Source organism: Rhinolophus ferrumequinum, chromosome 24 (assembly GCF_004115265.2).
Source record: "Rhinolophus ferrumequinum isolate MPI-CBG mRhiFer1 chromosome 24, mRhiFer1_v1.p, whole genome shotgun sequence".
Classification (NCBI taxonomy): Eukaryota; Metazoa; Chordata; class Mammalia; order Chiroptera; family Rhinolophidae; genus Rhinolophus; species Rhinolophus ferrumequinum.
In genome coordinates, this window is record NC_046307.1 from 29,674,797 (window position 1) to 29,695,253 (window position 20,457).

General features: G+C 48.9%; 1 protein-coding gene across 4 annotated transcripts; it reads right to left on the reverse strand.

Annotated features, from left to right (window-relative positions):
* Positions 1-1,616: 1,616 nt before the first annotated feature.
* Positions 1,617-18,486, reverse strand: C1QTNF2 (C1q and TNF related 2). 4 transcript variants are annotated; one of them, XM_033096455.1, is made up of 5 exons: positions 18,359-18,483; positions 9,116-9,227; positions 7,964-8,043; positions 5,392-5,647; positions 1,634-2,396 (listed from the first exon to the last, which is right to left on the reverse strand). In XM_033096455.1, the coding sequence occupies exons 4-5, from the start codon at positions 5,636-5,638 to the stop codon at positions 1,783-1,785; spliced, it is 861 nt and encodes a 286-aa protein (XP_032952346.1). In that variant the 5' UTR covers positions 5,639-5,647; positions 7,964-8,043; positions 9,116-9,227; positions 18,359-18,483; the 3' UTR covers positions 1,634-1,782. The 4 variants fall into 4 exon arrangements, with proteins under 4 accessions (XP_032952349.1, XP_032952346.1, XP_032952347.1 ...); XM_033096456.1 differs by lacking the exon at positions 18,359-18,483 and adding an exon at positions 17,952-17,969; XM_033096457.1 differs by lacking the exon at positions 9,116-9,227 and having other exon boundaries at positions 18,359-18,449.
* Positions 18,487-20,457: the final 1,971 nt, after the last annotated feature.

Genomic DNA, 20,457 nt, shown 5'->3' on the forward strand with positions numbered 1-20,457 from the left:
GTACCCCCTTCCAACAGCCCTATCCCTCTCTGGGGATTCCCTGGTAGGGTGCCCAGGGGACATGGGTTTAGGTCAGGCCCAGAAGTGGCAACCACAGAGCTTCAGGGTCCTGCCCACCTTGCTCAGGCTGGATTTATTATCCAGGCTACAAAGAGTTAAGTCCACTGCCTTCAAATGTCTCTGTCCCAGTGGGAAGAAAAAGGAAGTGATTAAAGTTGACCCTAAAAAAGGTAAATACATAAATAAATACATACATAAATAAATAAATAAATAAATAAATAAAACTATTCACGAAGGTGCCCCTCAAGCTGAAAAGCTAGCCCCTTCCCCCAGGGGTGCCAGGCAGGATCCCGACCCACACATTAATCTGTTTGGGTCGCAAACCCCTTCCTCGGTTTCTCAGACCCACCCCAACCCCATACTTCTGTGGCCCAATGAGAATGCAGCTATTTTCAATAAACCCCATCTTATTGGTGAAGGGTGCCACCCCTTCCAGGACCACTCCAGGCAGTGTTCCCTGTTCCTGAGGGTCCCACTGGCCTCTCCTTTCCAGCTAGAGCTCAGTGAGAGCAATCTACCAGGGAACTGTGGCTCCATCAGAAAGTTCTCTCCAGCAATTGACCTGTGGGGCCCTCCACACCAGCCCTTTGTACTGTGGTGTCTTATGTCCCCCAGATCCCTGCACATTGGAAACCCCTGGCGCGGCAGCAAGATTCATTTATGTGCTACCCATGTCTGCTGTCTTAGAGCTGCGGTTCTCAGGCACGTGGGCATCCTGGTGTAGCTCACTGAGTGAGAAGTGGGCCTGCAGGGGATTTGTCAATACTAGTAAGAAAGCGCTTAAGTGTAGGGCTGACTTGACTCGTGCATGGACCATATTCAAGCCTACCCCTACATGCGTGTCGTGCTCACTCTTGCATGCTGATAAGCTTTCTTGAGCGGAACGAACTCTGTGAGGTTCTGTATAATCTCCCAGCCTCGTGCCTTATGCCTCCTGTCTCCTTCGTCACTTCACTGCATCTCTCTGGCCTTCAGGTCAGTTTCTCAGATGTGCCAAGCACGTTCCAAAGTCAAGGCCTCTACACTTGCAGCCCCTTCTGTCAGGACACCTCTTCCCCCCAGACCTCTGCATACATCTCTCTCCTGCTTCAGTGCTCAGCTTAAAAATTAACCTCTTCCTGGTACTGACTTGGAGGGGACTTAAGAGAGCTTTGGGGAGCTGGTGGGGCTGAAAATACTCTGTTCTTGATCTACATGGAGGTTACAAGGTGTGCACATATGTAAAAATTCACTGAGCTGCCCACTTAAGATTCGTAGACTTCACCCTATGTAAGTAAACCTAAAAAGATGGAATCTAAAAAAAGGAATTCCACCTCTTCCCTGCCTGCTGTTATTCTGAATACTCTCGGCCATGGCATGTGCATTTCCATCTTGGCACAATAATTACATTATTTGTTTATTTACTTGTAAAGTGTATCTCTCATTAGAATGTCAGCTCCACGAGGACAGAGCCTCTGTCTGTCTTGTTCACTGTGGCAGCTTCCAGAGTGTAGCATAGTGCCTGTCACACAGTAAATACTAAAAAAGAAAATCAGTGCATGGATAGAAGGCAGGATGAATAAAAAAAGCTTGGATTTAATGATGGGGAAACAGGGGCAGAGGAGGTAGGCCTGAGTGTGGAAGCTCCCAACAGCCAGCCCCCAGCAGACAGTTCGGGGGTCTTGGTCTGTAAGCACAAGTCCAGGAGCTTGTTCCCTCCATGGAGACCCAGTGCTGGCCTGGCTACACCTCGTTGGGGTCGTCCTGGTCGGCATAGATGAGGAAGCCTGTGAAGAGGCTGTCGGTCCAGTAAGGGTCATAGAAGAGCCCGTTCTGCTCTGAGTAGAAGATTTGCAGCCAGACCTCGTCATCCTGCTTGAGAGCCAGGATTGTGGAGCCCGAGGCCACGTCGTGGTTGCCTGTGTTGGCGTCGAAGGTCCGGATGCGGTACTGGCCGTTGTGCACCAGGCCGATGGCCAGGTGCTTGTTGGCCAGCGTGATGTCGTACGTGAAGTAGTAGATCCCTGGCACGCTGCAGACAAACTTGCCGCTGGATGCATTGTAGTGGCCGCCCTCGTTCATCAGGATCTTGTCAAACTTGATGGGCAGCCGCTCCCGCGGGTAGCTCTTGGTCACTGCCACCGAGAAGGCCGACCTGGCGTGGCTACTGCTGCAGCTGCAAGGGCCCGGGAGGCCCGGCTCCCCCTTCTTGCCCTTGGGCCCCTTCTTGCCTGGTGTGCCGTGCTTCCCCGGGGCACCACTCACCCCCTTGGGGCCTCGAGGGCCAGCCCGCCCAATGGCCCCGGCTTTGCCCTTTGGTCCTGGCTTTCCCCGGTTACCTGTCCGGCCAGGTGGACCTGGAAGACAGAGCAGCTGTTGTTATGGAGGGGCCCTCAGAAAACCAGGCAGAGGCAGTGGGCCTTGGCTTTTCATTCTTGGAGCACAAGCCTTCGGGTAATGGGAAGAACAGAGGCTTTGGAGTCACACAAAAATGAGTACTCATGGGATAACCTGGGATACTTCTCCCAGTCTTACCGAGAAAATGGGAATGGTGATATTTACCTTCCAGAATCATTGTGAATCAGGGCAAAAACAACCTGTACCAATTCACACCCTCCCCTTTTCCTGCCTTCTAAGAAAGAGTCTAGTTTGTTTGCCAGACCAGTCTTTCAATGGGTATTGGGTTGGGAAGAGAATTGGAAGAAGCCTCTTGATCTCAAAACATTGATCTTAGTGAAATCCCGGCCTCGTGCCCCAAATTCCTGCCCACATGTGAAGGGTATTTAGTGCAGCGGTGCTTGCAATAGCAAACACTCAAAACTAAATGCCCATCCCAGGGGAAATGAAAAAATTATGGTGCATCCATGATGTGCAATTCTATGCAAGAGTTTTAAAACTGAGGCAGATTTACGGGCACTGTAGGAAAACTTCTCTAAAATACACTGTTAAGAGAAACGACCAGGTGACAGAACCTATTTTTGTTAAAAGGAAACCACAATGCTACATATTTCTATCCCCATTTAACTGCATAGAAGAATGCCTGGCCCATAGTCAACAGTGGCTAAATACACTTGGCATATCCTGCAGAACACTTCCTGTACAACAATGCCTCTTGGTTTTTAATACCCATATTTCATAAAATGAGCATTTCTCTCAATACAACATTTTTGGCCCACGATTATATAGGAAAGATTTACGTTCATGTCCCCTAAACTCAGTGCAACATTTTAAACAAAACATAGTACAGGTGAAGATCTGAGTCACATCCAAACACAACTGTAAAATTGGGACAATTGATAGACTGGCAAAATTGGCTGTAGATGTTTTGAAAAGCGTGCTGAATGTCAATCAAGGAGCCTGCTTCTGAAGGTTGCTGGTGCTAAAGAACATTTTAGCATCATTGTGCACAAGGCAACTCTTTGTTAGCCACCACATGATGGGGTAATCAGAATGTAAGCATTTTACATCCTAACAAGGTCCTTTGCTCTTACATGTAGATATGTAGGCATTTTACAGTGTTTTAGAGTTTTGGGTTAACATGTAATGCATTTAAATTTTTTCTATTTTAAGTAATTGGGGAATAGATTCCCAAATAGTATTTTCTCACTGAACATCTAATTTTCAGGAGCAGAGTGCTTATACTAAGTGCCTGGCAATGCCTGGTATTATTATACGCATATGTAAATACATAGAAAAAGGCCAGGAAGAATACCCATTTAACTAGTTATCAGTGGTTACCTCTGGAGGATGAGGTGAGGACAAGAAGGGGTAGGAATTAAGGAGGACTGTTGCTTTATTTGTGGTGTTTGAGTATATTACAATGAAAACGTATTTGTGTATTACTCATAAAACGAAAAAATAAATACAAGGAATGGGGGAAAATAAAACTTAGAAAGGTCACAAAGCTGTTCCTTGAAAAAATGAAAATAAACAAAAGGTGGGAGAAGGGGTTGAGGGATGAAGAGGAGTAAAGACACAGACGTCTTGGATTTAACTTTTTGAGGAAGACAAATAAGGAAGCTTATTGGGAAGCTTCTACCATGTGTTATGTGATGTGTTTCCTTCTTGATTACTTTTCTGAGAAACTTCAGGAAAAGCTGACTTTACTTTTCAAGACCTTCCTGGAGATGGATTTGTATGTGTCTGTGAGGGGTGGGTGGTTGGATGTTGTCCTGTACTACGACTGGGCTCAAGGTGACAAGGCTTTATCTGGGTTACACATGTCAGGACTCTCTATCTCTCAACTCTGCCTTCCTTGGTATATTGGCTGAATGCTCAGCAGAGACTCAATACATGGCACGAGAGGTGGCCCAAAGCAGCCCCAAGCCTACATCCTCATAACTCTTGATCAAGGGGTAAAAGTCAATAGCAGAGATACCCTCCCTTAGGGGCCCCCCGAGACCCCTGAGGTGAATGTCAGGGAAAACTCGGGCTGGCCCTGCGTGGAGCACATGCCCAGACCTGAGTTTACCACTGTGGTCAGGAAGTGGGATCATGCTTTGTCAGTGTTAAAGTGCCATACAAATAAAAGTCACGATGATTTCCCTACTGCTTAAAGTGTACACTTTGGGATATTGCTGACACTGGAAAGTACCTGGTTACTGGGGTGGAATTCAGAGATATAAGGAGTGTCAAGGCCGAGAGAACCTGCCGAGAGTATGCAATCTCCCATATCTGCTGGCTGCCTGGCATCCCTTCTTCTGGGAGCAGCACTTGGCTGTTTCATGGGGTCCCAGTGAAGCTGTCAATCAATGACCAACTGTCCTCATCACCCACCCCCACACATACACCCAGGGGTGGGCACATGACCCAGTCCTGGCAAATGGTGGTACCTCACCTCCATGGTCAAAGGGACTGGTCCAGGACGCACATTTGATCAAGGAGGATAAGTTATCCTGAGATTTGCTCTATGGATTATGTCCTGAGGAGGAAGGCTTGAGCCCACCAGTAGCTATTTCAGAACTTCCAGCGAGAATGTTGTGAGAACAAAACCAACACACAGAGAGAAGCAGGGCCTTGACAACAATATTTGAGCTCCTGGACCCAGACACTCCTAAAGCTCAAGCCAATGAATTCCATTTGGGGCTATCAATTGGGTTTCTGTCACTTGCAACCAACGGAGTTCTGAAGAGTATTTCAGGAAACTTGCCCAACATTACTCAGCAAATCAATGTTGCAGCTGGGGAAGGAACATAAGCTTTACTACCCACCGTTCCTTTCGGGAGAACATGTTAATTTGGTTCGTCATCAGGTAGGATTAATACGAGTTTTCACAACTTCACAAGCCCCCTCTGGGCCAGATGCTGCCACCCCCGGGGTAGAAACAGGAGGGGCAGGCACTGGGCCTCTTACCTTCCTCTCCGATGTCTCCCCGGTCTCCATCCTGGCCATCCTGGCCATCTTTGCCGGGAAAGCCCATTCTTCCCACCATTCCTGAGGGCCCTGGGACTCCCGGGGGGCCGGGCGGGCCCTGGGGACCAGGCAGGCTGCAGACAAGCTGAGGGGAGCCCTTCTGGAGCCCTTCTCTGCGGGCAAAGGCACCAAGCAGAGGGTCCGCCGCACAAGGGAGCGCACAGGCCAAGAGCACCCAGGGGATCATGGCGTTCACCTGTGGGAGGCAAGGGAGCTGTGAGCAGTGGGTCCCATCACTGAGTGGACTGTGGTCTGTCAGGGAGGCGCCAGGGGGAGGAGGTGGCAGCTGAGACAGACTCAGTTTCAGCTGTGGCTCCTGCTTTCTCCTACATCACGTACAAGTAGCTGGGCAGTGCCGTCGTGTCCTGGGTACATATTTGGATGAGCTGAGTTGTGGGCTCAGAGTATACTTTGGAGGGGCCCTGGGGGTGAGGCAGCCATCCTCACACCGCCATCCTCTGGAGTGGCAGGACTTACAGCCCAGTGACAGCTGACTGGGGGGCGCTGTGGACACAGAGAAACGATCCGTGGTTTTCCTCACATATGAGGCGCCAATGGAAAGCTACAAGGGCAGAAATACTTCAAATTGCAGGTGATGATTGGCAACCAGGATGCTTCTCCCAGGTGACTCGGGGTGGCACATCAGCAGGTGAGGAGAAGTGAAGCTTCCGTTCTGAGTGACGGTGCCCCAAACCTGAGCAACGACCCCCCGCCTTTATTTTTTTTTTTAAGTGAAAAGTATTAATTGAAATAATACACTCACACTGTTTACAAAGTCAAATGATACTGTGTGGCTTACAATGAAAAACTGTGGTCTCCCACCCATCCTTAACCTCAACCTCCTGCCCCAAACTCTTTGGGCTGTTTTTCTGGGTGTTTACTTCCATTAAAAGACAGTATGCTTCTACTCATTCTTTTGATTCGTCGATTTTAGATATTACATTTTGAATCTTACTACGAAAGATGAGGATTCCGGTCTCTTCCATCACTCACTCGGCCCCTATTTCGTCTCCTTCATGGAGTTCAAGTATAATTTTTGACTTAATCAAAATTCCCTCTTTGAACTATTATAAAAGTATTGTTTACTGCTAAGCTAAGCACCGTCCTATATACATAGTTCCTTTTTTGTACACACTTTTCTTACTGGAGGTATTAATAACGTTTATTCTTTCATTTGCTTAGTGTTAAATGTCACGATTAACTATAGTGTCAAATATATCAGATAATCTATCAGTTCCATTTATTTTCCTGAAGGCATAAGTCTGGAACCCTTCATTCTCCTCCTCTAATCCTTGAACATGCCAAACACTTGTCCCCCCAGGATCCACTTTATAATCATTGTGGTGATTCTCTTTGCCTCTCTCCTCCGTTTATCTGTTTTACAAATCCCACGTCTCTCTCTTTTCTTAAAAAAAAAAAAAATTATTATTATTTTTTACTTCCTCCTTTTGGTGACATATATCCTGTAATAGCTTCCTAGGAAAGAGGTAGGGAAGTAATAGTTTGGAGACTTTGCAAGTCTCCGTGTGTCTTAATTGGACATTGTGTCCCTAAGGCTGGTGGCAGCAATCGCATGCTCGCAGCAACACTGGTGTTCCATGCCCGGAGGGCTCCAGTCCCTGGCCCTCGCTGTGCAGACGCAGAAGCCAGGAATAAGTGGCCTGTCCAAAATCTCTCAACACACTGGCTCAGTCACTTTGCAATCAACAGCCTCTCCCCTGAGAATGAAGCCAGAAAGGGGACTGTTCAGGTATGGCTTCCTGCCACGGGGATGAGCTCCTCAGTGGTAACTTGCTGTGTGACTTCAGGCAAGCCCTTTCCCCCTCTCTGGGCCTCAGGTTCCCTCCCTGCACAATAAGGGGTTGGTTCCCACACTTGTGCGTGCATCAGACTGTCCTGGAGGGCTTGTTCAAACCCAGATTGCTGGGTTCCCCCCACAAGTATACGATGGATTTGGATTTGCATTATTGTTAAGTATCCGAGTGATGCTGCTGGGGGTGGTCCAGGACCCCCTTTGACAACTACTAGACTAGATGGTCACCAAGGCCAAGGCGCCCTCCCCTCTGATGCTGAGCCTTTCCCACTCCAGTCTTTCCTCTTTCCAGATATGAAGCTTTGCTGGTGTCACTCTTCCCACACAGCCTTAGGCGACTGGGGCCCCTCCGCCTACCTACAATGCTGGGGGCAGGGCAGAAACCCTGCTCCGGGGTGGCCCTGACAGCTCACATTTCCCTCCTGGGTCCTCAGCCTCCCTTCCCATCACACTCTGCTTCACCCTGGGCCTGGGAGCCTGTCCAGACCTGTGGGCCACCTCGGGAAACAGGCTGACGGCACCTCTCCTCCCGGCCTCTCCAGAATTGTTAACCCTGGGGACAAATGAAGAGGAGGAAAAACCAGGCTTCTCCTGCCAGGGAGGTGGGGGTCACAGCACTGCAGTGACCCGGGACGGGGGGGTGGGAGGTGTGGGGGTGTGTGGGGGGGTGTCTGTTCCACTTTCAGCCCCGATGCTTACCAATAGTGTGACTCTGGACAAGTCACTCTCCTTCTCTGAAACTCAGAGGGTTTCTGTAGGGAAGTGTCCTAGAGGTGCCCCTAGATAGAGATGATTCAGTACCAGTTATTGCTCGATATATTATCACATCATATAGTAACTAAGTTGTTTTCTTTCTAGTTTCTTCAATCCTGATTAAGTCCAGAACAAACAGTTCCGGTCCGGGCACGGCGTAGCTTTAATGTCTCCATACCCATTTCTAGTATCCCTTTTTAACGAGGAGCACTCTCTGTAACTGAACATCCATTCTAAAGGAACCCTGGTCAAGCCCCCACAAACATGCACGCAGACCTTGGAAACCCCCAGACAGGAACACGGCGGCAAGGCCCTGAGGCAGAGCCTCTGCGGAGACGTAAGGAAGGCCTGTGGAACTACGTGAGGAAAGAGACTTGCACGGAGGCACGGTTCCGGGGACCAGGTCCTTGGGAGATGGTGCAATGAAAGACAGTGGATGAGTGTTAGAGGGGCTTGAAATCAAAATTTCTGCCTGGGCACCAGGACACATGAGACGCTACATACCCAACTGAGGACCCAAATCAGGCCAAAGTGAAGGATTGACAAAGGAACCGTTTAGGAGCTCCTCGTGTGACTCCTGGCACTCTTGTCAGATCAAGGATTTAAAAAATGTAACCCCTGTCGCGGGGAGGGGAAGGAAGAGTGAACATGCACCTGAGGCCTGTGTGAGGAAGAGAGAAGGCAAGAGACTGGCTGTCTGCCTGGGTGGACGGGGAAAGAGAGCTCACGGCTGCTGCCTGGGAAGGGGGCTGTGAGCCTTCTGGCCCTGCTTGGTAGATGGGGTGCGCCAGACATTCCACAGTGGGAGCTGGCCTGGGACAGAGGCATCCTGACAGAGAGCGAGCAATGATAACCACGAGGGGCTGCCACCTGAAAACCAGAAACTGAGGACGAGGCTTGGACATGGCAGCGATAAAAAAGTGTGCATGGCTGGCCCCAGGGCCATTCAGCCATAGGGCCAATATGGGAACTCCCACAGAGCCAGCAACCCCACGAAAGAGGCAGCTTCAATATTAGCCAGCACAGAGAGGCAGGGCAGGTTAGTCTCTGTCCCAGTCGTGACACATGGAAGAACCCTCCTGCTGTCTGTCCCCTTACCTGTCCTTTCTCTCCTTCCTTCCACCTGGAAAGAGGTGAGTTGAGAAAGGGAGCAGATGGCTCTTCCAGCTTTGCACCTGCACCTTCACTGGGGGACAGAAAGAACTCGCACCTTTAAATGAAGATCAAGGAAGACAGATTACCTGGGAGTGGGTTACCAGTGGCTAAATTATAAAGCGGCAGAGGGAGGCAAAACTAAAGCTGCAGCCCCTGGTGTCACATATGCTCACCATGGAACTGTTACACACATGATGTACTTTTGGAAAATGGTGCCCTAGACACAGCCCAGGCCCCGGGAATGGAGATCTCCTCCCTCGCCTACTTGATGAGAGTCTTGGAAACTGGTTGGTGTGACTAGTGAGCTGCGACACCTCTGGGCCCCTAGAAAAGAAACCGAATTCTTAAAGCAGGTTTGAAATTGGAAAGTTGCAATCTGCAAATATTTTGGACGATATAGAGAGGGAAGAAGGGAGCAGGAGCCAGCCTCCGAGGCAGGTGAAAGTCCTGTGACCGGCTAGATGAAGACAGGCAGGAAAGAGAGACCGCTTGATGAAAGGAGAGAGGGGATTACCCCTGTCCGTTTACCACGCCCTGCCCTGGCCTCCACTGTCAGCCACACAGGCCCGGCAAGAGGGAGGAGGCTCTGCTCTGAGAGCCTCCTAGCACCAAGGCCCAGCCTGCCTAGCACCAGCCCCTTTGGACAATAGGGATCGTGCTCAATGACGGCTGGCCCAGGGCAGGCCCCAGTGGAAGGGTGGAGGAGCAGGGCTCTGGAACACACAGGGAGCAAGGGATTTCTCAGCGCTGGAGCGGAGAAGTTCCCGCAGCGCAGCCGAGCCAGGAACTGTTTTGGAAATAAAGGCAGGGAAAATAGATTCTGGTTCCAAAGCTAGAGGGAGGGAGAGGTGAGACCTTGCCCCCAAGGCACCTCCAAGGAAAACAAGGCTCCAAATAGCCCTGCTCCCAACCTGTGCCCCCACCCCTCCCAGGTTTGGTCCCCCAGCCTGCTCTCCACACCAAGGTGGTGAGAAAACCTGCGGGTGGGGTGTCAAGGCACCAAGCAATCCAGATAGGTTACCGCCTCCAGGGTCTTTTAAATCAATTCAGAATCACAAACTGGGGAAGGCCGCAAGGAATGGTCTGATCCAACCCCTTCAGTTACAGACAGGAACCCCAAGGCAGAGGCAAACCGATGCACTGAACCCCTACACCATCCCAGGCCCTGTGTGCTGCTCTTTCCCTGAATTCTTTTGTTCGAAGTTTATAATAAACCCTGGGAAGGTAGTCAGCTTAATTGTTCCATTTTTCAGAGGAAGAAACAGAAGCTCTAAGAAGTCAAATGATTTACCGAAAAGGCACATAGTCAAAGCAGTGGGGATAGCGTTCGAACCCATGTCTGAGGGGCTCTGCAGACCACACGTAACCCACTGCACCTTGCTCCCATCCCCTGCTATTTTTTCCTCTTTCGGAGAAGAGGAAACTGAAGTTCAGAGAGGCTACTTTGCTCATGTTTACACAACTAGTTCGCGGCAGAAGTTATATTTGAACTCGGGTTTGGCTGACCCTAATGCCCAAATGCTTTCCATTATGTCAGCGTTTCTTTGATTTTTCCTCCTAAATATCCCGAATTACATAAGAGGCCTGGAAGTACATGGCAAAACTGCACAGAGCATGAGAGATTTCTTTGATATCCTGTGTTGTCATTACACACACACAACTTTGAAAATGTAAAAGTGATGCTTTTTGTCCCCCTCAGGATACTTGAGTAAACCGATGCTTGAAGAATACCTCCTGTTCTTTGAGAGGCCTGTACTTCGCTTAGCCAAGATGAGGAGGTGGGTGGCCAGAGGGGTAGCCTCCTGGACCCTGACTCTCCTCTGCAGGCCCCTTTGGAGTGTTAATAGTGTGTTCCCAGGGGCTCAACCAAAATACCGGGGTGCACAGAGCATACCCCTCGCCCCATCAGCTCATTTCCTTGCTCGGATCCTGCAAGAGCCTCCTCCCTGATCTCTTGCTCCCCTCCATGCTCAACATGCGCTCTCCACGTTGAAGCCAGAGGGATCCTTTAAAAACATAACTCAGCCATGTCACTTCCTGCAGGATCTCACTCCAGTGGCTGCTGGCTGCAAATAGCAAATTTCAGAGACTCTGACATGGTCCACAGGGCACTAAACGAGCTGCCCCCCTGGCACCACCCTAACCCCAGCTCCTCCTGCCCAGCACCCCCTTCTCCTTCAGGCTAAGCTCCTTTATGCCCCTCTGCCTGAAACCCAGGGGCCCCACCCTCTTGGCGTGCTGGCTCTTTGTTCTTGTGTTTCAGCTTAACTGTCACTTCTTCCAAGGACTTCCCTGACGTACTCTCTCAGACAGCTCTCCCTTTGGACCCCAGCATCTTGTTTCTGTCTTTCCAGCCCTTGCAAGCTCACCTGTATTCACCGTATTTGCCTGCTCACCTGCTTACTTGGGCCTGTTGCCTCTCCCAGCTGTCTCCCACGAAAATGGAAGCCCCATGGGAGCAGGGACCGCAACTGCCCTGCTCTGTCCCCAGGGCATCCAACTTCCTTGCACACAGTGGGTGTTCAAGAAACACTTGCTTAATTAGTGAGTGTTTGAGACCCAGCGTCTGTCCTCAAGAAAATCCACAGCAAAGGGAAGACAACGCAGTGGACTAAATCCAAAAAGGCCCTGATCCTCTTGGATTTAAATAAGTTTTCTCCCTTCCTGTTTTTTTTTTTTTTTTCCCTAACCCAAACCAGATCTAACCCCTCCTTGCTTTTGACCTCCGAGAGCACAGGGCCCCCACCCCTACTCGGTGGGGGTTGGGAGGGGGTTTGCAGAGGATTTTACATATAGCAGGTGCTCCATAAATATCTGTCCAACTGATCAAACAAAAAAGTACTAGTCCTTCCAAACCTTTTTAAAAAACCTTAGTTCCTAAATTGTCCTTTCTGATGTGAGTTGAAATGGGAAGTCTCCCTGCGGAAGGGAAAAACAATTGTTAGTTGGTTAAACCCCCAAAATGGAATCATGAGGTGCCAAACTTGGATGAAGTTCTGTGGTCTGGTTTTAATTTGCCTAACCCCTGGGCCTCATCTCTCAGTTAAGCAGCTAATGATTCAAAAATACACGTGTTCCAGGAAAACGCTGGGAGCTAAAGGGCCCAGCCTGAAGTCCACTGTCGAGGAAGGAGACTCCCTCTTCCTTCTCCCTCGGCCCCTGGCTCTCAGGACATGGTCCCCGGGTTCCTTCCCAAGGGCCTTCCACCCAGACTGTGATGTGAGAGGGGCCCAAAGTGGGACGTCGGTCTCTCGCTGACTCTACCTGAACAAGCTCTGTCCGTAGAAACTCTGGAGACGCTTGTCTGCACCTTGAGCAAGGCTGCTGAGACTGAGTTCTGAACAATCTCTCCTTGGAGATTAGAAGATATGAATTATGCTCAAATAAATTTGACCGGTTGGTTATCTGGCTGTGATACACTGATAGGTAGGGCCTGTTGTTTAACTCAGCGATGAAGAAACATAAGAAACCCAACCACTTACTTTCCTCAGCTATCCAATGGAGATAACAGTATACTTACTTCGTGGAGTTTGTGTAGGAATAATGAGATAATGTAGTCAAAGCGTCTAGTCCAGTGTGTGACACAGTAAATGCTCAGCAATGGGACAGAACTCTGCCTAAAACGCCCCCGAATGCTAATTGGCTCCCTCCTCATCCTTCTGGTCTCAGGTCTAATATCCTCCCCTCAGACAGGCCTGGCCCAGGACAGGATATCAAATAACCCACCCACCCCTGTTTAAAGGCTCAGACCACCCTGGTCTTCCTTTGAAAGCACTTGGCCCAAGTTGTGGTTATATATTTATTTGTTTCTTGAGTCGTGAACCGTGTCCTTGCCCTGAAGTGGAAGGTCCGGGAAAGCAGAGGTCCTACCGGTCTGGCTCCCTGGTATGTCACCAGAGCCTAGCACAGTGCCTGCCCTGCATGCAGTACGTGCTCAGCTCATACCAGTGGTTGTTCCAGCCTTAAATGAAATGGTTATTCATAATAAAAGAGCAACGGGATCAAAAGGACTTCAGCAAGTGTGTGGATGACAAAGCCACACGTGGCTACTGAGGGAAACCTAGTGAGGTGACTGGACTTGGATTCAGAAGATGTGGGTCCCTGTCCTATTTTTGTATCTTACTGGTCATGTGACTGTAGAAAAGTCATTTCCTCTTATCTGGGTGTCAGTTTCCTCACTTATAAAATGGAGGTAACACTCACACCACCTGCCTCACAGAGTTGTTCTGAGAATCAAACAAGATAATGGATGTTGAAAGCAAAGCGTGATACACAAGCTAGAGCCTTGTTTACAATTGTAATTGCCGCCAACTGCAGCGGAACTACTAACAGCACGCAGTCCTGACCTAATACTCGGTGCCCCTGGAACGTTTCACCGGAGGCCTCGTTCTGGGTAGGGGAGGACACAAAAATCTGACCCAACTGGGCAATTCTCTGGGTGTTTGAAGTTAAAAGGGAAGGGCTGGTGGTTGGAATGGGGCAGGGCTTGCTTGTAGACGAACCTCGCTAAAAATTGGCTTTGACGGGAGTGCAAATTCTATAATGAAAAACACTCCACACCCTCCTTGAATTCCAGGAAGAAAATTGGGAACAGCCCTCTCCGGCTTCTCTGAAGAGCCGAGAGAGACCAACTGCCGGAGAGAGGGGCTGGCTGCAGCGACTCACTCGTGGCTCGCCCAACGGTCCCCTTTCCTGGGAACTCCAGATTGATCCGCACTTGGAAACACTCCAGCATCCAGAGTCTAAATACAGAGCATTAGAAGTCATTGGGCCCATCTGCCAACAGGCTCCAGGAAATATCTGATCTACTGTTTTCTCTCTTCCACCCTCTATTTCTGGCTCAGTCTAGAAAAAGAGATCCAAGGCCAAACCATGACCTAATCTAATGAGGTCTCAGGCGCCAGGACCTTGTGGGTTTGTCTCAGCGGCGCTGCTGAAAGCACCCAGAAGTCAGCCTGGTGGTCATGGTATTACCATCCCAGATCCTTAGAGGCCAGCAAACGTATCATCTGGGCCCTGGGCTGCTTCTCATTGGACCTCAGCTGTGAGGGCCACACTCAGGCTTTGGGGTGGTTGAGGCCAAAGACATCAAGCTTCGGACCTGCCCAGCACTGCAGCGAGAGAGAAGGATGCAGCAGGTGTGGGGGGTCTCCTGACAGCCAGCCTCCAAGTGACAGGTCAGAGGGCTGGGGAGCACGTTTGAACAGCACTATCCAACCAGCATAGGATGTGAGGCCACATACGTCACTTCACATGACCTTATTGCCATGTGCAAAAGGTTAGAAAGAAAAGCAGGTGACACGAATTTTACTAAGGTATGTTGTTTAGCCTACTAGGTCTCAAATAGCATCATCACAACATGTAATCAATGTAAAAATGATTAATGAGAGACACTTTACCTTCTTTAATTAGTACTAAGTCTTCGAAGCCTGGTGCGTATTTACCACTGGAAGCACATGTTACTTCAGGCCGGCCACATTTCAAGGGCTCATTTCACATGGCAGCTATTGTACGAGCTCTAAGCATAGCTGCTTGACTTGAAATTCCACCAACTATCTGTGGGGCCTTTTACAAATTACTTACTCTCTCTCCCTCAGCCCTGTCCTCTCCAAAACGGGGACGACAGTAACAGTATCCATCTGAGAAGGTGGTTACAATACACAATGTTCCTGGAAGAAGGTTTGGAATATGGTAAGAGGTATAAAAAGCATTACCTATTATTATGCATTATTTCATTATTTTCTTGTCCTTAGAATCAAGCAAGACAATGGATGTTGGAAGTAAAACATGATGCAAAAATTTAGACCCTGTTTAAAATTGTAATTGTCACCAACTGCAGTTGAGCTCATGAGAAACAGTTCTGAGCTCCCTCCGTGCGTCCCGTGGCGTTTCAGGTAGAGGCCTCTGTAATCTTCTAATCAATTCTCCATTTTCATGTAAGCTAGTTTGAGTTGTGTCTCTGTCAGTTGCTACCAAAAGGGAGTCCTACTGAGGCCCCACACCTGTGAGCCGTCTGGCGTGTTCAAGCTCCATAATACAAAGACACGTGAGTCCGATGGGACAGTGCTTAGCTCGGCAAGTGACAGGAGGCCAAATGGGACATCATGCGTGCCGGTGCGTGGCACCATGGCTTCATGAGGATGCCCAATAAATAGTGTTGCTTATTCATGTTACCTTTGAGGCCAGACACTGGGGATCTGAAATGAAAATGTGTGGTTGCCACTCTTATAGGGCACAGCATCTGGTTATACCGAGGATCCAGCCTGGCACACCTGTGTGACTGGGAGAGAAAGCACACTTCGCTCCTCCTTTCTCTTTGTAACAGGCTGTCTCTCAAAGGGCAGCCAGGACCACGCTGAAGGCAGGGAAAGGAAATTTGGGGGTTAGATGATCCCTTGGAATGGTATAGCAGGAATCCAGGAACTGAGGGAGAGGAACAAAGTCTGAACTCTGTCGGGCTGGAGAGAAAAGGCTAGCTTTTCCTTGACTTCCAAGGGCTTGCTGGTCTTCATAGAGTCACTTCTGGTCAGACCCTGACAGACTTTTGGGGTAACTCTAAAGATCTGACACAAGATAGGCCTTTAAGAAGCACAGAGATGGTCTGGTGGTTAAGAAATGGTTAAGAATCATTTTCTAGCTGTTTGACTTTTGTCAAATTATTGAACCTCTCTGAGCCTCAGTTTCCTTGTCTGTAAAATGAGAAAAAAACAATACTGTATGGTCATATTTGAATCATTTGAATTTGAAATCGCATGATACAAAAATATTTATGGTTTCACTTTATGTGTGAAAATTTGTCAAGGACCTTGCAAGGCAGTATGAATTATAAATTGTAAACTGTATTAATGCTACAGCCACACAAGACAGCTCTATTCTAAGAGGTGAACAGAAATACTGCCGTCCTTCGGCAGGTGAGTTTTGAAGGATACCAGCTTGCATGATTTGAGGTCTTTAGGAATGTCATCCTGAGTGATTTGGTTGCCTGGGCCTCCCTTTTAAAGTAACTATGAGGATTAAATGAGATAGTGCAGTAACCAGCCCACAGAAGCACTCAATAACAGTAATGTTCTCTGATATAACAATAATATGTGAAAACAAGGAGAGATATGATGGGAGAAATTAAAAGATATTATCATCCCCATGTGGCAGGAAAGAAAACAGAGCTCAGAAAAGTGAAGTCATTTTTCCCAGGTCAAAGCTGGGATGGAACCCAGGCATGTTGACTCAGAGCCCAGGGCTCATGTCCACAAAGCCTTAACATGGCAGCTGTGCATGTGCGTGTGTGTGTGTGGTAGAAATAAGCCATTTACAGAAATGCACAAATCCCAGGAAGGATTATTTCCTTGAAAAAAGATTCGGCATCGAACTCCTTTCAGAAGTAAACCTGGACTAGAACTTGCTGAGTAGGACTCCTGTTTGTGCAAGAGTGCACCTCCTGGAGGCAAAGCCAGGCTGGAGGCCCTGGCCCTGGAGGAAGGAGTAGTGTGAAACTGTGAGTGTCTGCAGGGACTCTGGTACCTGATGAAGACATTTGGGAGTAGGAGGCAGCAGAGCAGGGGCTTTGGGAAAGAAGGTTCAGTTGTCTATGTCCACTCAGCGGACGACAATGAGAGAAGGTATAACATGGTAGGGCAGAATGGAGGCATTTACAGAGAAGGAAGTAACTTCTTGGGGACTTTGCTGAATATTTGATGGAGGCAGAGTAGCTTCAATGATGACCCCAGATTTGTGAAAGAAATCTCGGTACATTTGTGAAAGAAATCATTGGTGCAAAGACACACTACGACAGAATTGTAAGAGCAAAGCAGGTCTATATATGCAGATACGGAAAGATGGCCAAGATACACAATGTGAAAAAAGCAATTTGCAGCATGGAATGTAAAGTATGATTCTCCTTGAGTTAAAAAAAAGATAGATGCACACAAATATATATGAAATTTCCGAAAGGACACAGCATCTTGTCGAAGAGGTTACCTTTCAGAATTAGGGAGGGGTGTGTGGGCATTTTACTTTCCACTTTCTACCTTCCTGAACTGTCTTGCCATGAGTATTGTTAGTTTTAGGTCATTTAAAACAAAAGGTAAGACTAGTGTTTTAGGATTAGAAGACAGGCAAGGTTGGTGTCCCTGCGAAGGCATGGGGAGAAGTCAGACATTTGGGAAGAAACAGGCTCTGCGGTGCACTTGCTGTGTTAGAAGGGAGGGCAGTAGTGATTCTCTGACAGGGTGGAGGGTCTGACAAGTTGGCAGTGGAAAGTGGGCATAATGGATATGATGACCAGGTAAGAGGATAAGTCAGAGGAGAACTGTGCAGACGGGAGGGCAGAAATGGAGATGGGCGGCGACAATGCTACCTGAGTATCGGTCTTCAGACATTGCGGTTGCACAGCTGCTGGTTCACATGGCAGGGACGCAGGGCCTCTGGGAGATGGCCAGTCTAAGGGGGTGACTCTTGAAGGGTTTTGGGCAGGAGAATTTCGTGGTAAAAGAACAGAGGAAGATCGCAGAGAAGGGGCAGTGGCAGTGGGGATGGAGAAATATGAACAAAGAAAAAAAAGAAGACAAAGCTTGCAGACAAGCAGTTTGGAGGAGGAGGGAGAGTGAAGAGAGTTACGAAGAACTGGGTGCAAATCTCAGTTTGCCATTCAGTACCTTTGGAGCTCAGTTTGCCCATCTGTATAATGTATTTAATTAAACAAATATTGTGAAGAGTAAATGAGATAATGCACTGGATAAATGTTAACTGTGATTGTTAGCTCAGGTATTGGACTCAGACTTACCAGGGTTCAAGCCCCTTTACCACCGGTTACTAGCTGTGCAACCCTGAGCAAGTCATTAACAACTCTGAGCCTGGTTCCTCGTCCGCAGACCGGGATAACCTGTTGTCATGGAAATGAAACAGCACAGGCAGAGGGCTGGCAGGGCCTGGCACAAAATAGGCGCTCAATAAATGGCAGAGCTGTTCCGATCAATAGGTAAACCACTGAGCACAGAGCCTGGCGAGTGCTCAATAAATGTTAATTCATGCTATAATTCAGAAGGCGGAGGTCGAGAGCTAGGAATCCGCGGGCTACCTGGCCTGCAAAGAGAGAACGCTCGCAGTCGTCCCCCTCCCCCCTCCTCCTACAGCACCGCGTATCCTCCCCTCCCCGCCCGCACGTTCCGCGGGCAGCGGGCGGACACTCACCCTCGCTGCCGCGGGCCACGTCCAGGAGCGTCCGGAGCGACTAAGCAAGTGGTCGGCTGTGCTCCGCGTCTCCGCCTCCCGCGGCGACAGCAACCCGCTCGGCGCCTGCCCCAGGCATACTTTTTCCATCCCGTCACTAGCCGGAGCTCCTTCCTCCCGGTCACGTGGGCAGGCCTGCAGCGCAGCGCTCTCCCTTCGGAGACGGTTTGGAAAAACTTCCAGCGCAGGTTACAACTTGGGTGTCCGGATGCATCTCTCTGTGTGTAGAAGCCGTCAGTGTGTTTGGAGGTTTACATGCACGAGAGTGATTGTTATCCAGGAGTTTGCAAAGGTGTGGGCACGTCTGCTTGTGTGTGCAGAGCCACCTGGGTTGCGTGCATGTGAGCATTCATCCACTGTGGATTTGAGGGTACGTGCATGATGTCTGTGTGACACCTGTTTGTACAGGGCCTCATTCTGGGGATGCTTATATGTATGCATGTCTTGCTGTGGATTTTGTCCAGATGTGAGTGTGCACACATGTAACAGTGTGGAAAGGTGCCCTGTGTCGCAGCCTTCACCTTCCTCCTCCCCAGGATTTGAGGCTTTGCTAGCCTCACTCTCTGGCCCAGCCCTGCTGGAGTTCCCAGATCCCAGAACAGGCAGAATGATCCTGTTTAGGTAGCAAGCACACACTAGGGGAAAGAAAGGTCATCAGAGGCCTGGCTTTTGCTTCTCCCTCTTTGTTCCACTGCTCTCTTCCACTGGGTACCAGTACTTCACTCAGCTGCCAGAGCATCTGGTTAAATGATGGTATAGGATCCGGGATTCACAGTCAGAATTTTAATGCAGATACGTATTTGAACTCTAATGCGGGTTCCGCCACCTTAGACAAGTCAGTTAAGCCATAGATGGTGTTTCATTTTTTGAAAAGTTGGGAGAATAATAATATGACTGCACTATCTTTACCCCCAAAGTTGGGACTCTCACTCATAAAGGTGTTTGGTAAGCCATTGAACCATGTAGAGACTTATATTACATAAATAGTATTGAGGATAAAAATTAGTTGGGCTCAATGAACATTCATTCAGCAAACATTTAATGAGCATCTATTATGTGTCAGCCCCCAAGGTAGGTGCTGGGGATATAGCGGGAAACCGAATAGGCTTGGTGTCGGCTCTCATGGAACTGAAGAGTCTAGTGAGGACGATGCAAGTCGTTTCATGTGACATGAGTGTTACAGAAGAGAAAAAAACTTTGAGTATATAGAACTGGGTGGTCAGGGAAGGCCTGGGGAAGTGAGGTTCAGTCGAGCCCTGAGGGGGGACTGAGACTGGTTTGGGTGAAGGGGAGGTGCGAGCTTTAGACATGAACGAAGGATGAGGTGAAGTAGAGTGTAGTGTGTTGATTCACAGATAGCTGGAAAGGGGGCCTCTTTCCACCACCCGTTCTGGGTAAGTTGGTCTGTTCCCAGATGTGTCAAGAGTTGAAAAAGTGAGGAAACCTGGCTTAGAATGCCTGGAGGCCCTTTAGGATCTAAAGGGCTCATGAAAGCACCTTTCCCAGGTAGAGGAGGGATCTCGGGGCTCCACTGCAATAGAGGTTGAAATCACAGCGTGTTCTTGCTGGTAAGGAAATGGTTAATGAGAAGACTAGGAAAAGGCATTGTTGCCACCCTTGGCACACTACAAGCATTTGATAAATGTTCATGAGCTGAATGGATGGATGTTTTTCCAACTTTTGGAGGAGCCCTGGAACTTAGGTCTCCTGAAGCCCAGCAGAGTCCTTGGGGCCTTGTCTGTGGGTTCTTGTGTTGGTGATGGCGTCACATAGCAGGAAATCCAAAATACTCATGAAACGGCTGTGCCAGGAGCTGCCTCAAGCTAAAATGGGGCTCAGAACTTGCTCCCTCTAGCTTATTTCTGTCTTTAATTCAGTCCACAAACATTTATTACCAACTATGAGTGTGGGGATATGGAGATGACAATCTGCTCTACAAGGAAAATGAATGCGAACACAAATTACTGTAAGGGGCAAAATGCAGTAGTGCCATTAGAAAGGTATCAAGTGTTGTAAGAAACGAGGAGGCCTTTCCCCTTTGATTCAACTCAATGCATTTC

Coding starts and splice junctions, on each gene's coding strand:
- C1QTNF2 (XM_033096458.1), bottom strand. CDS start 5,638: ATGATCCCCTGGGTGCTCTTGGCCTGTGCGCTCCCTTGTGCGGCGGAC. Junction 2,397..5,391: donor GGGAGACATCGGAGAGGAAG/GTAAGAGGCCCA, acceptor TCTGTCTTCCAG/GTCCACCTGGCCGGACAGGT.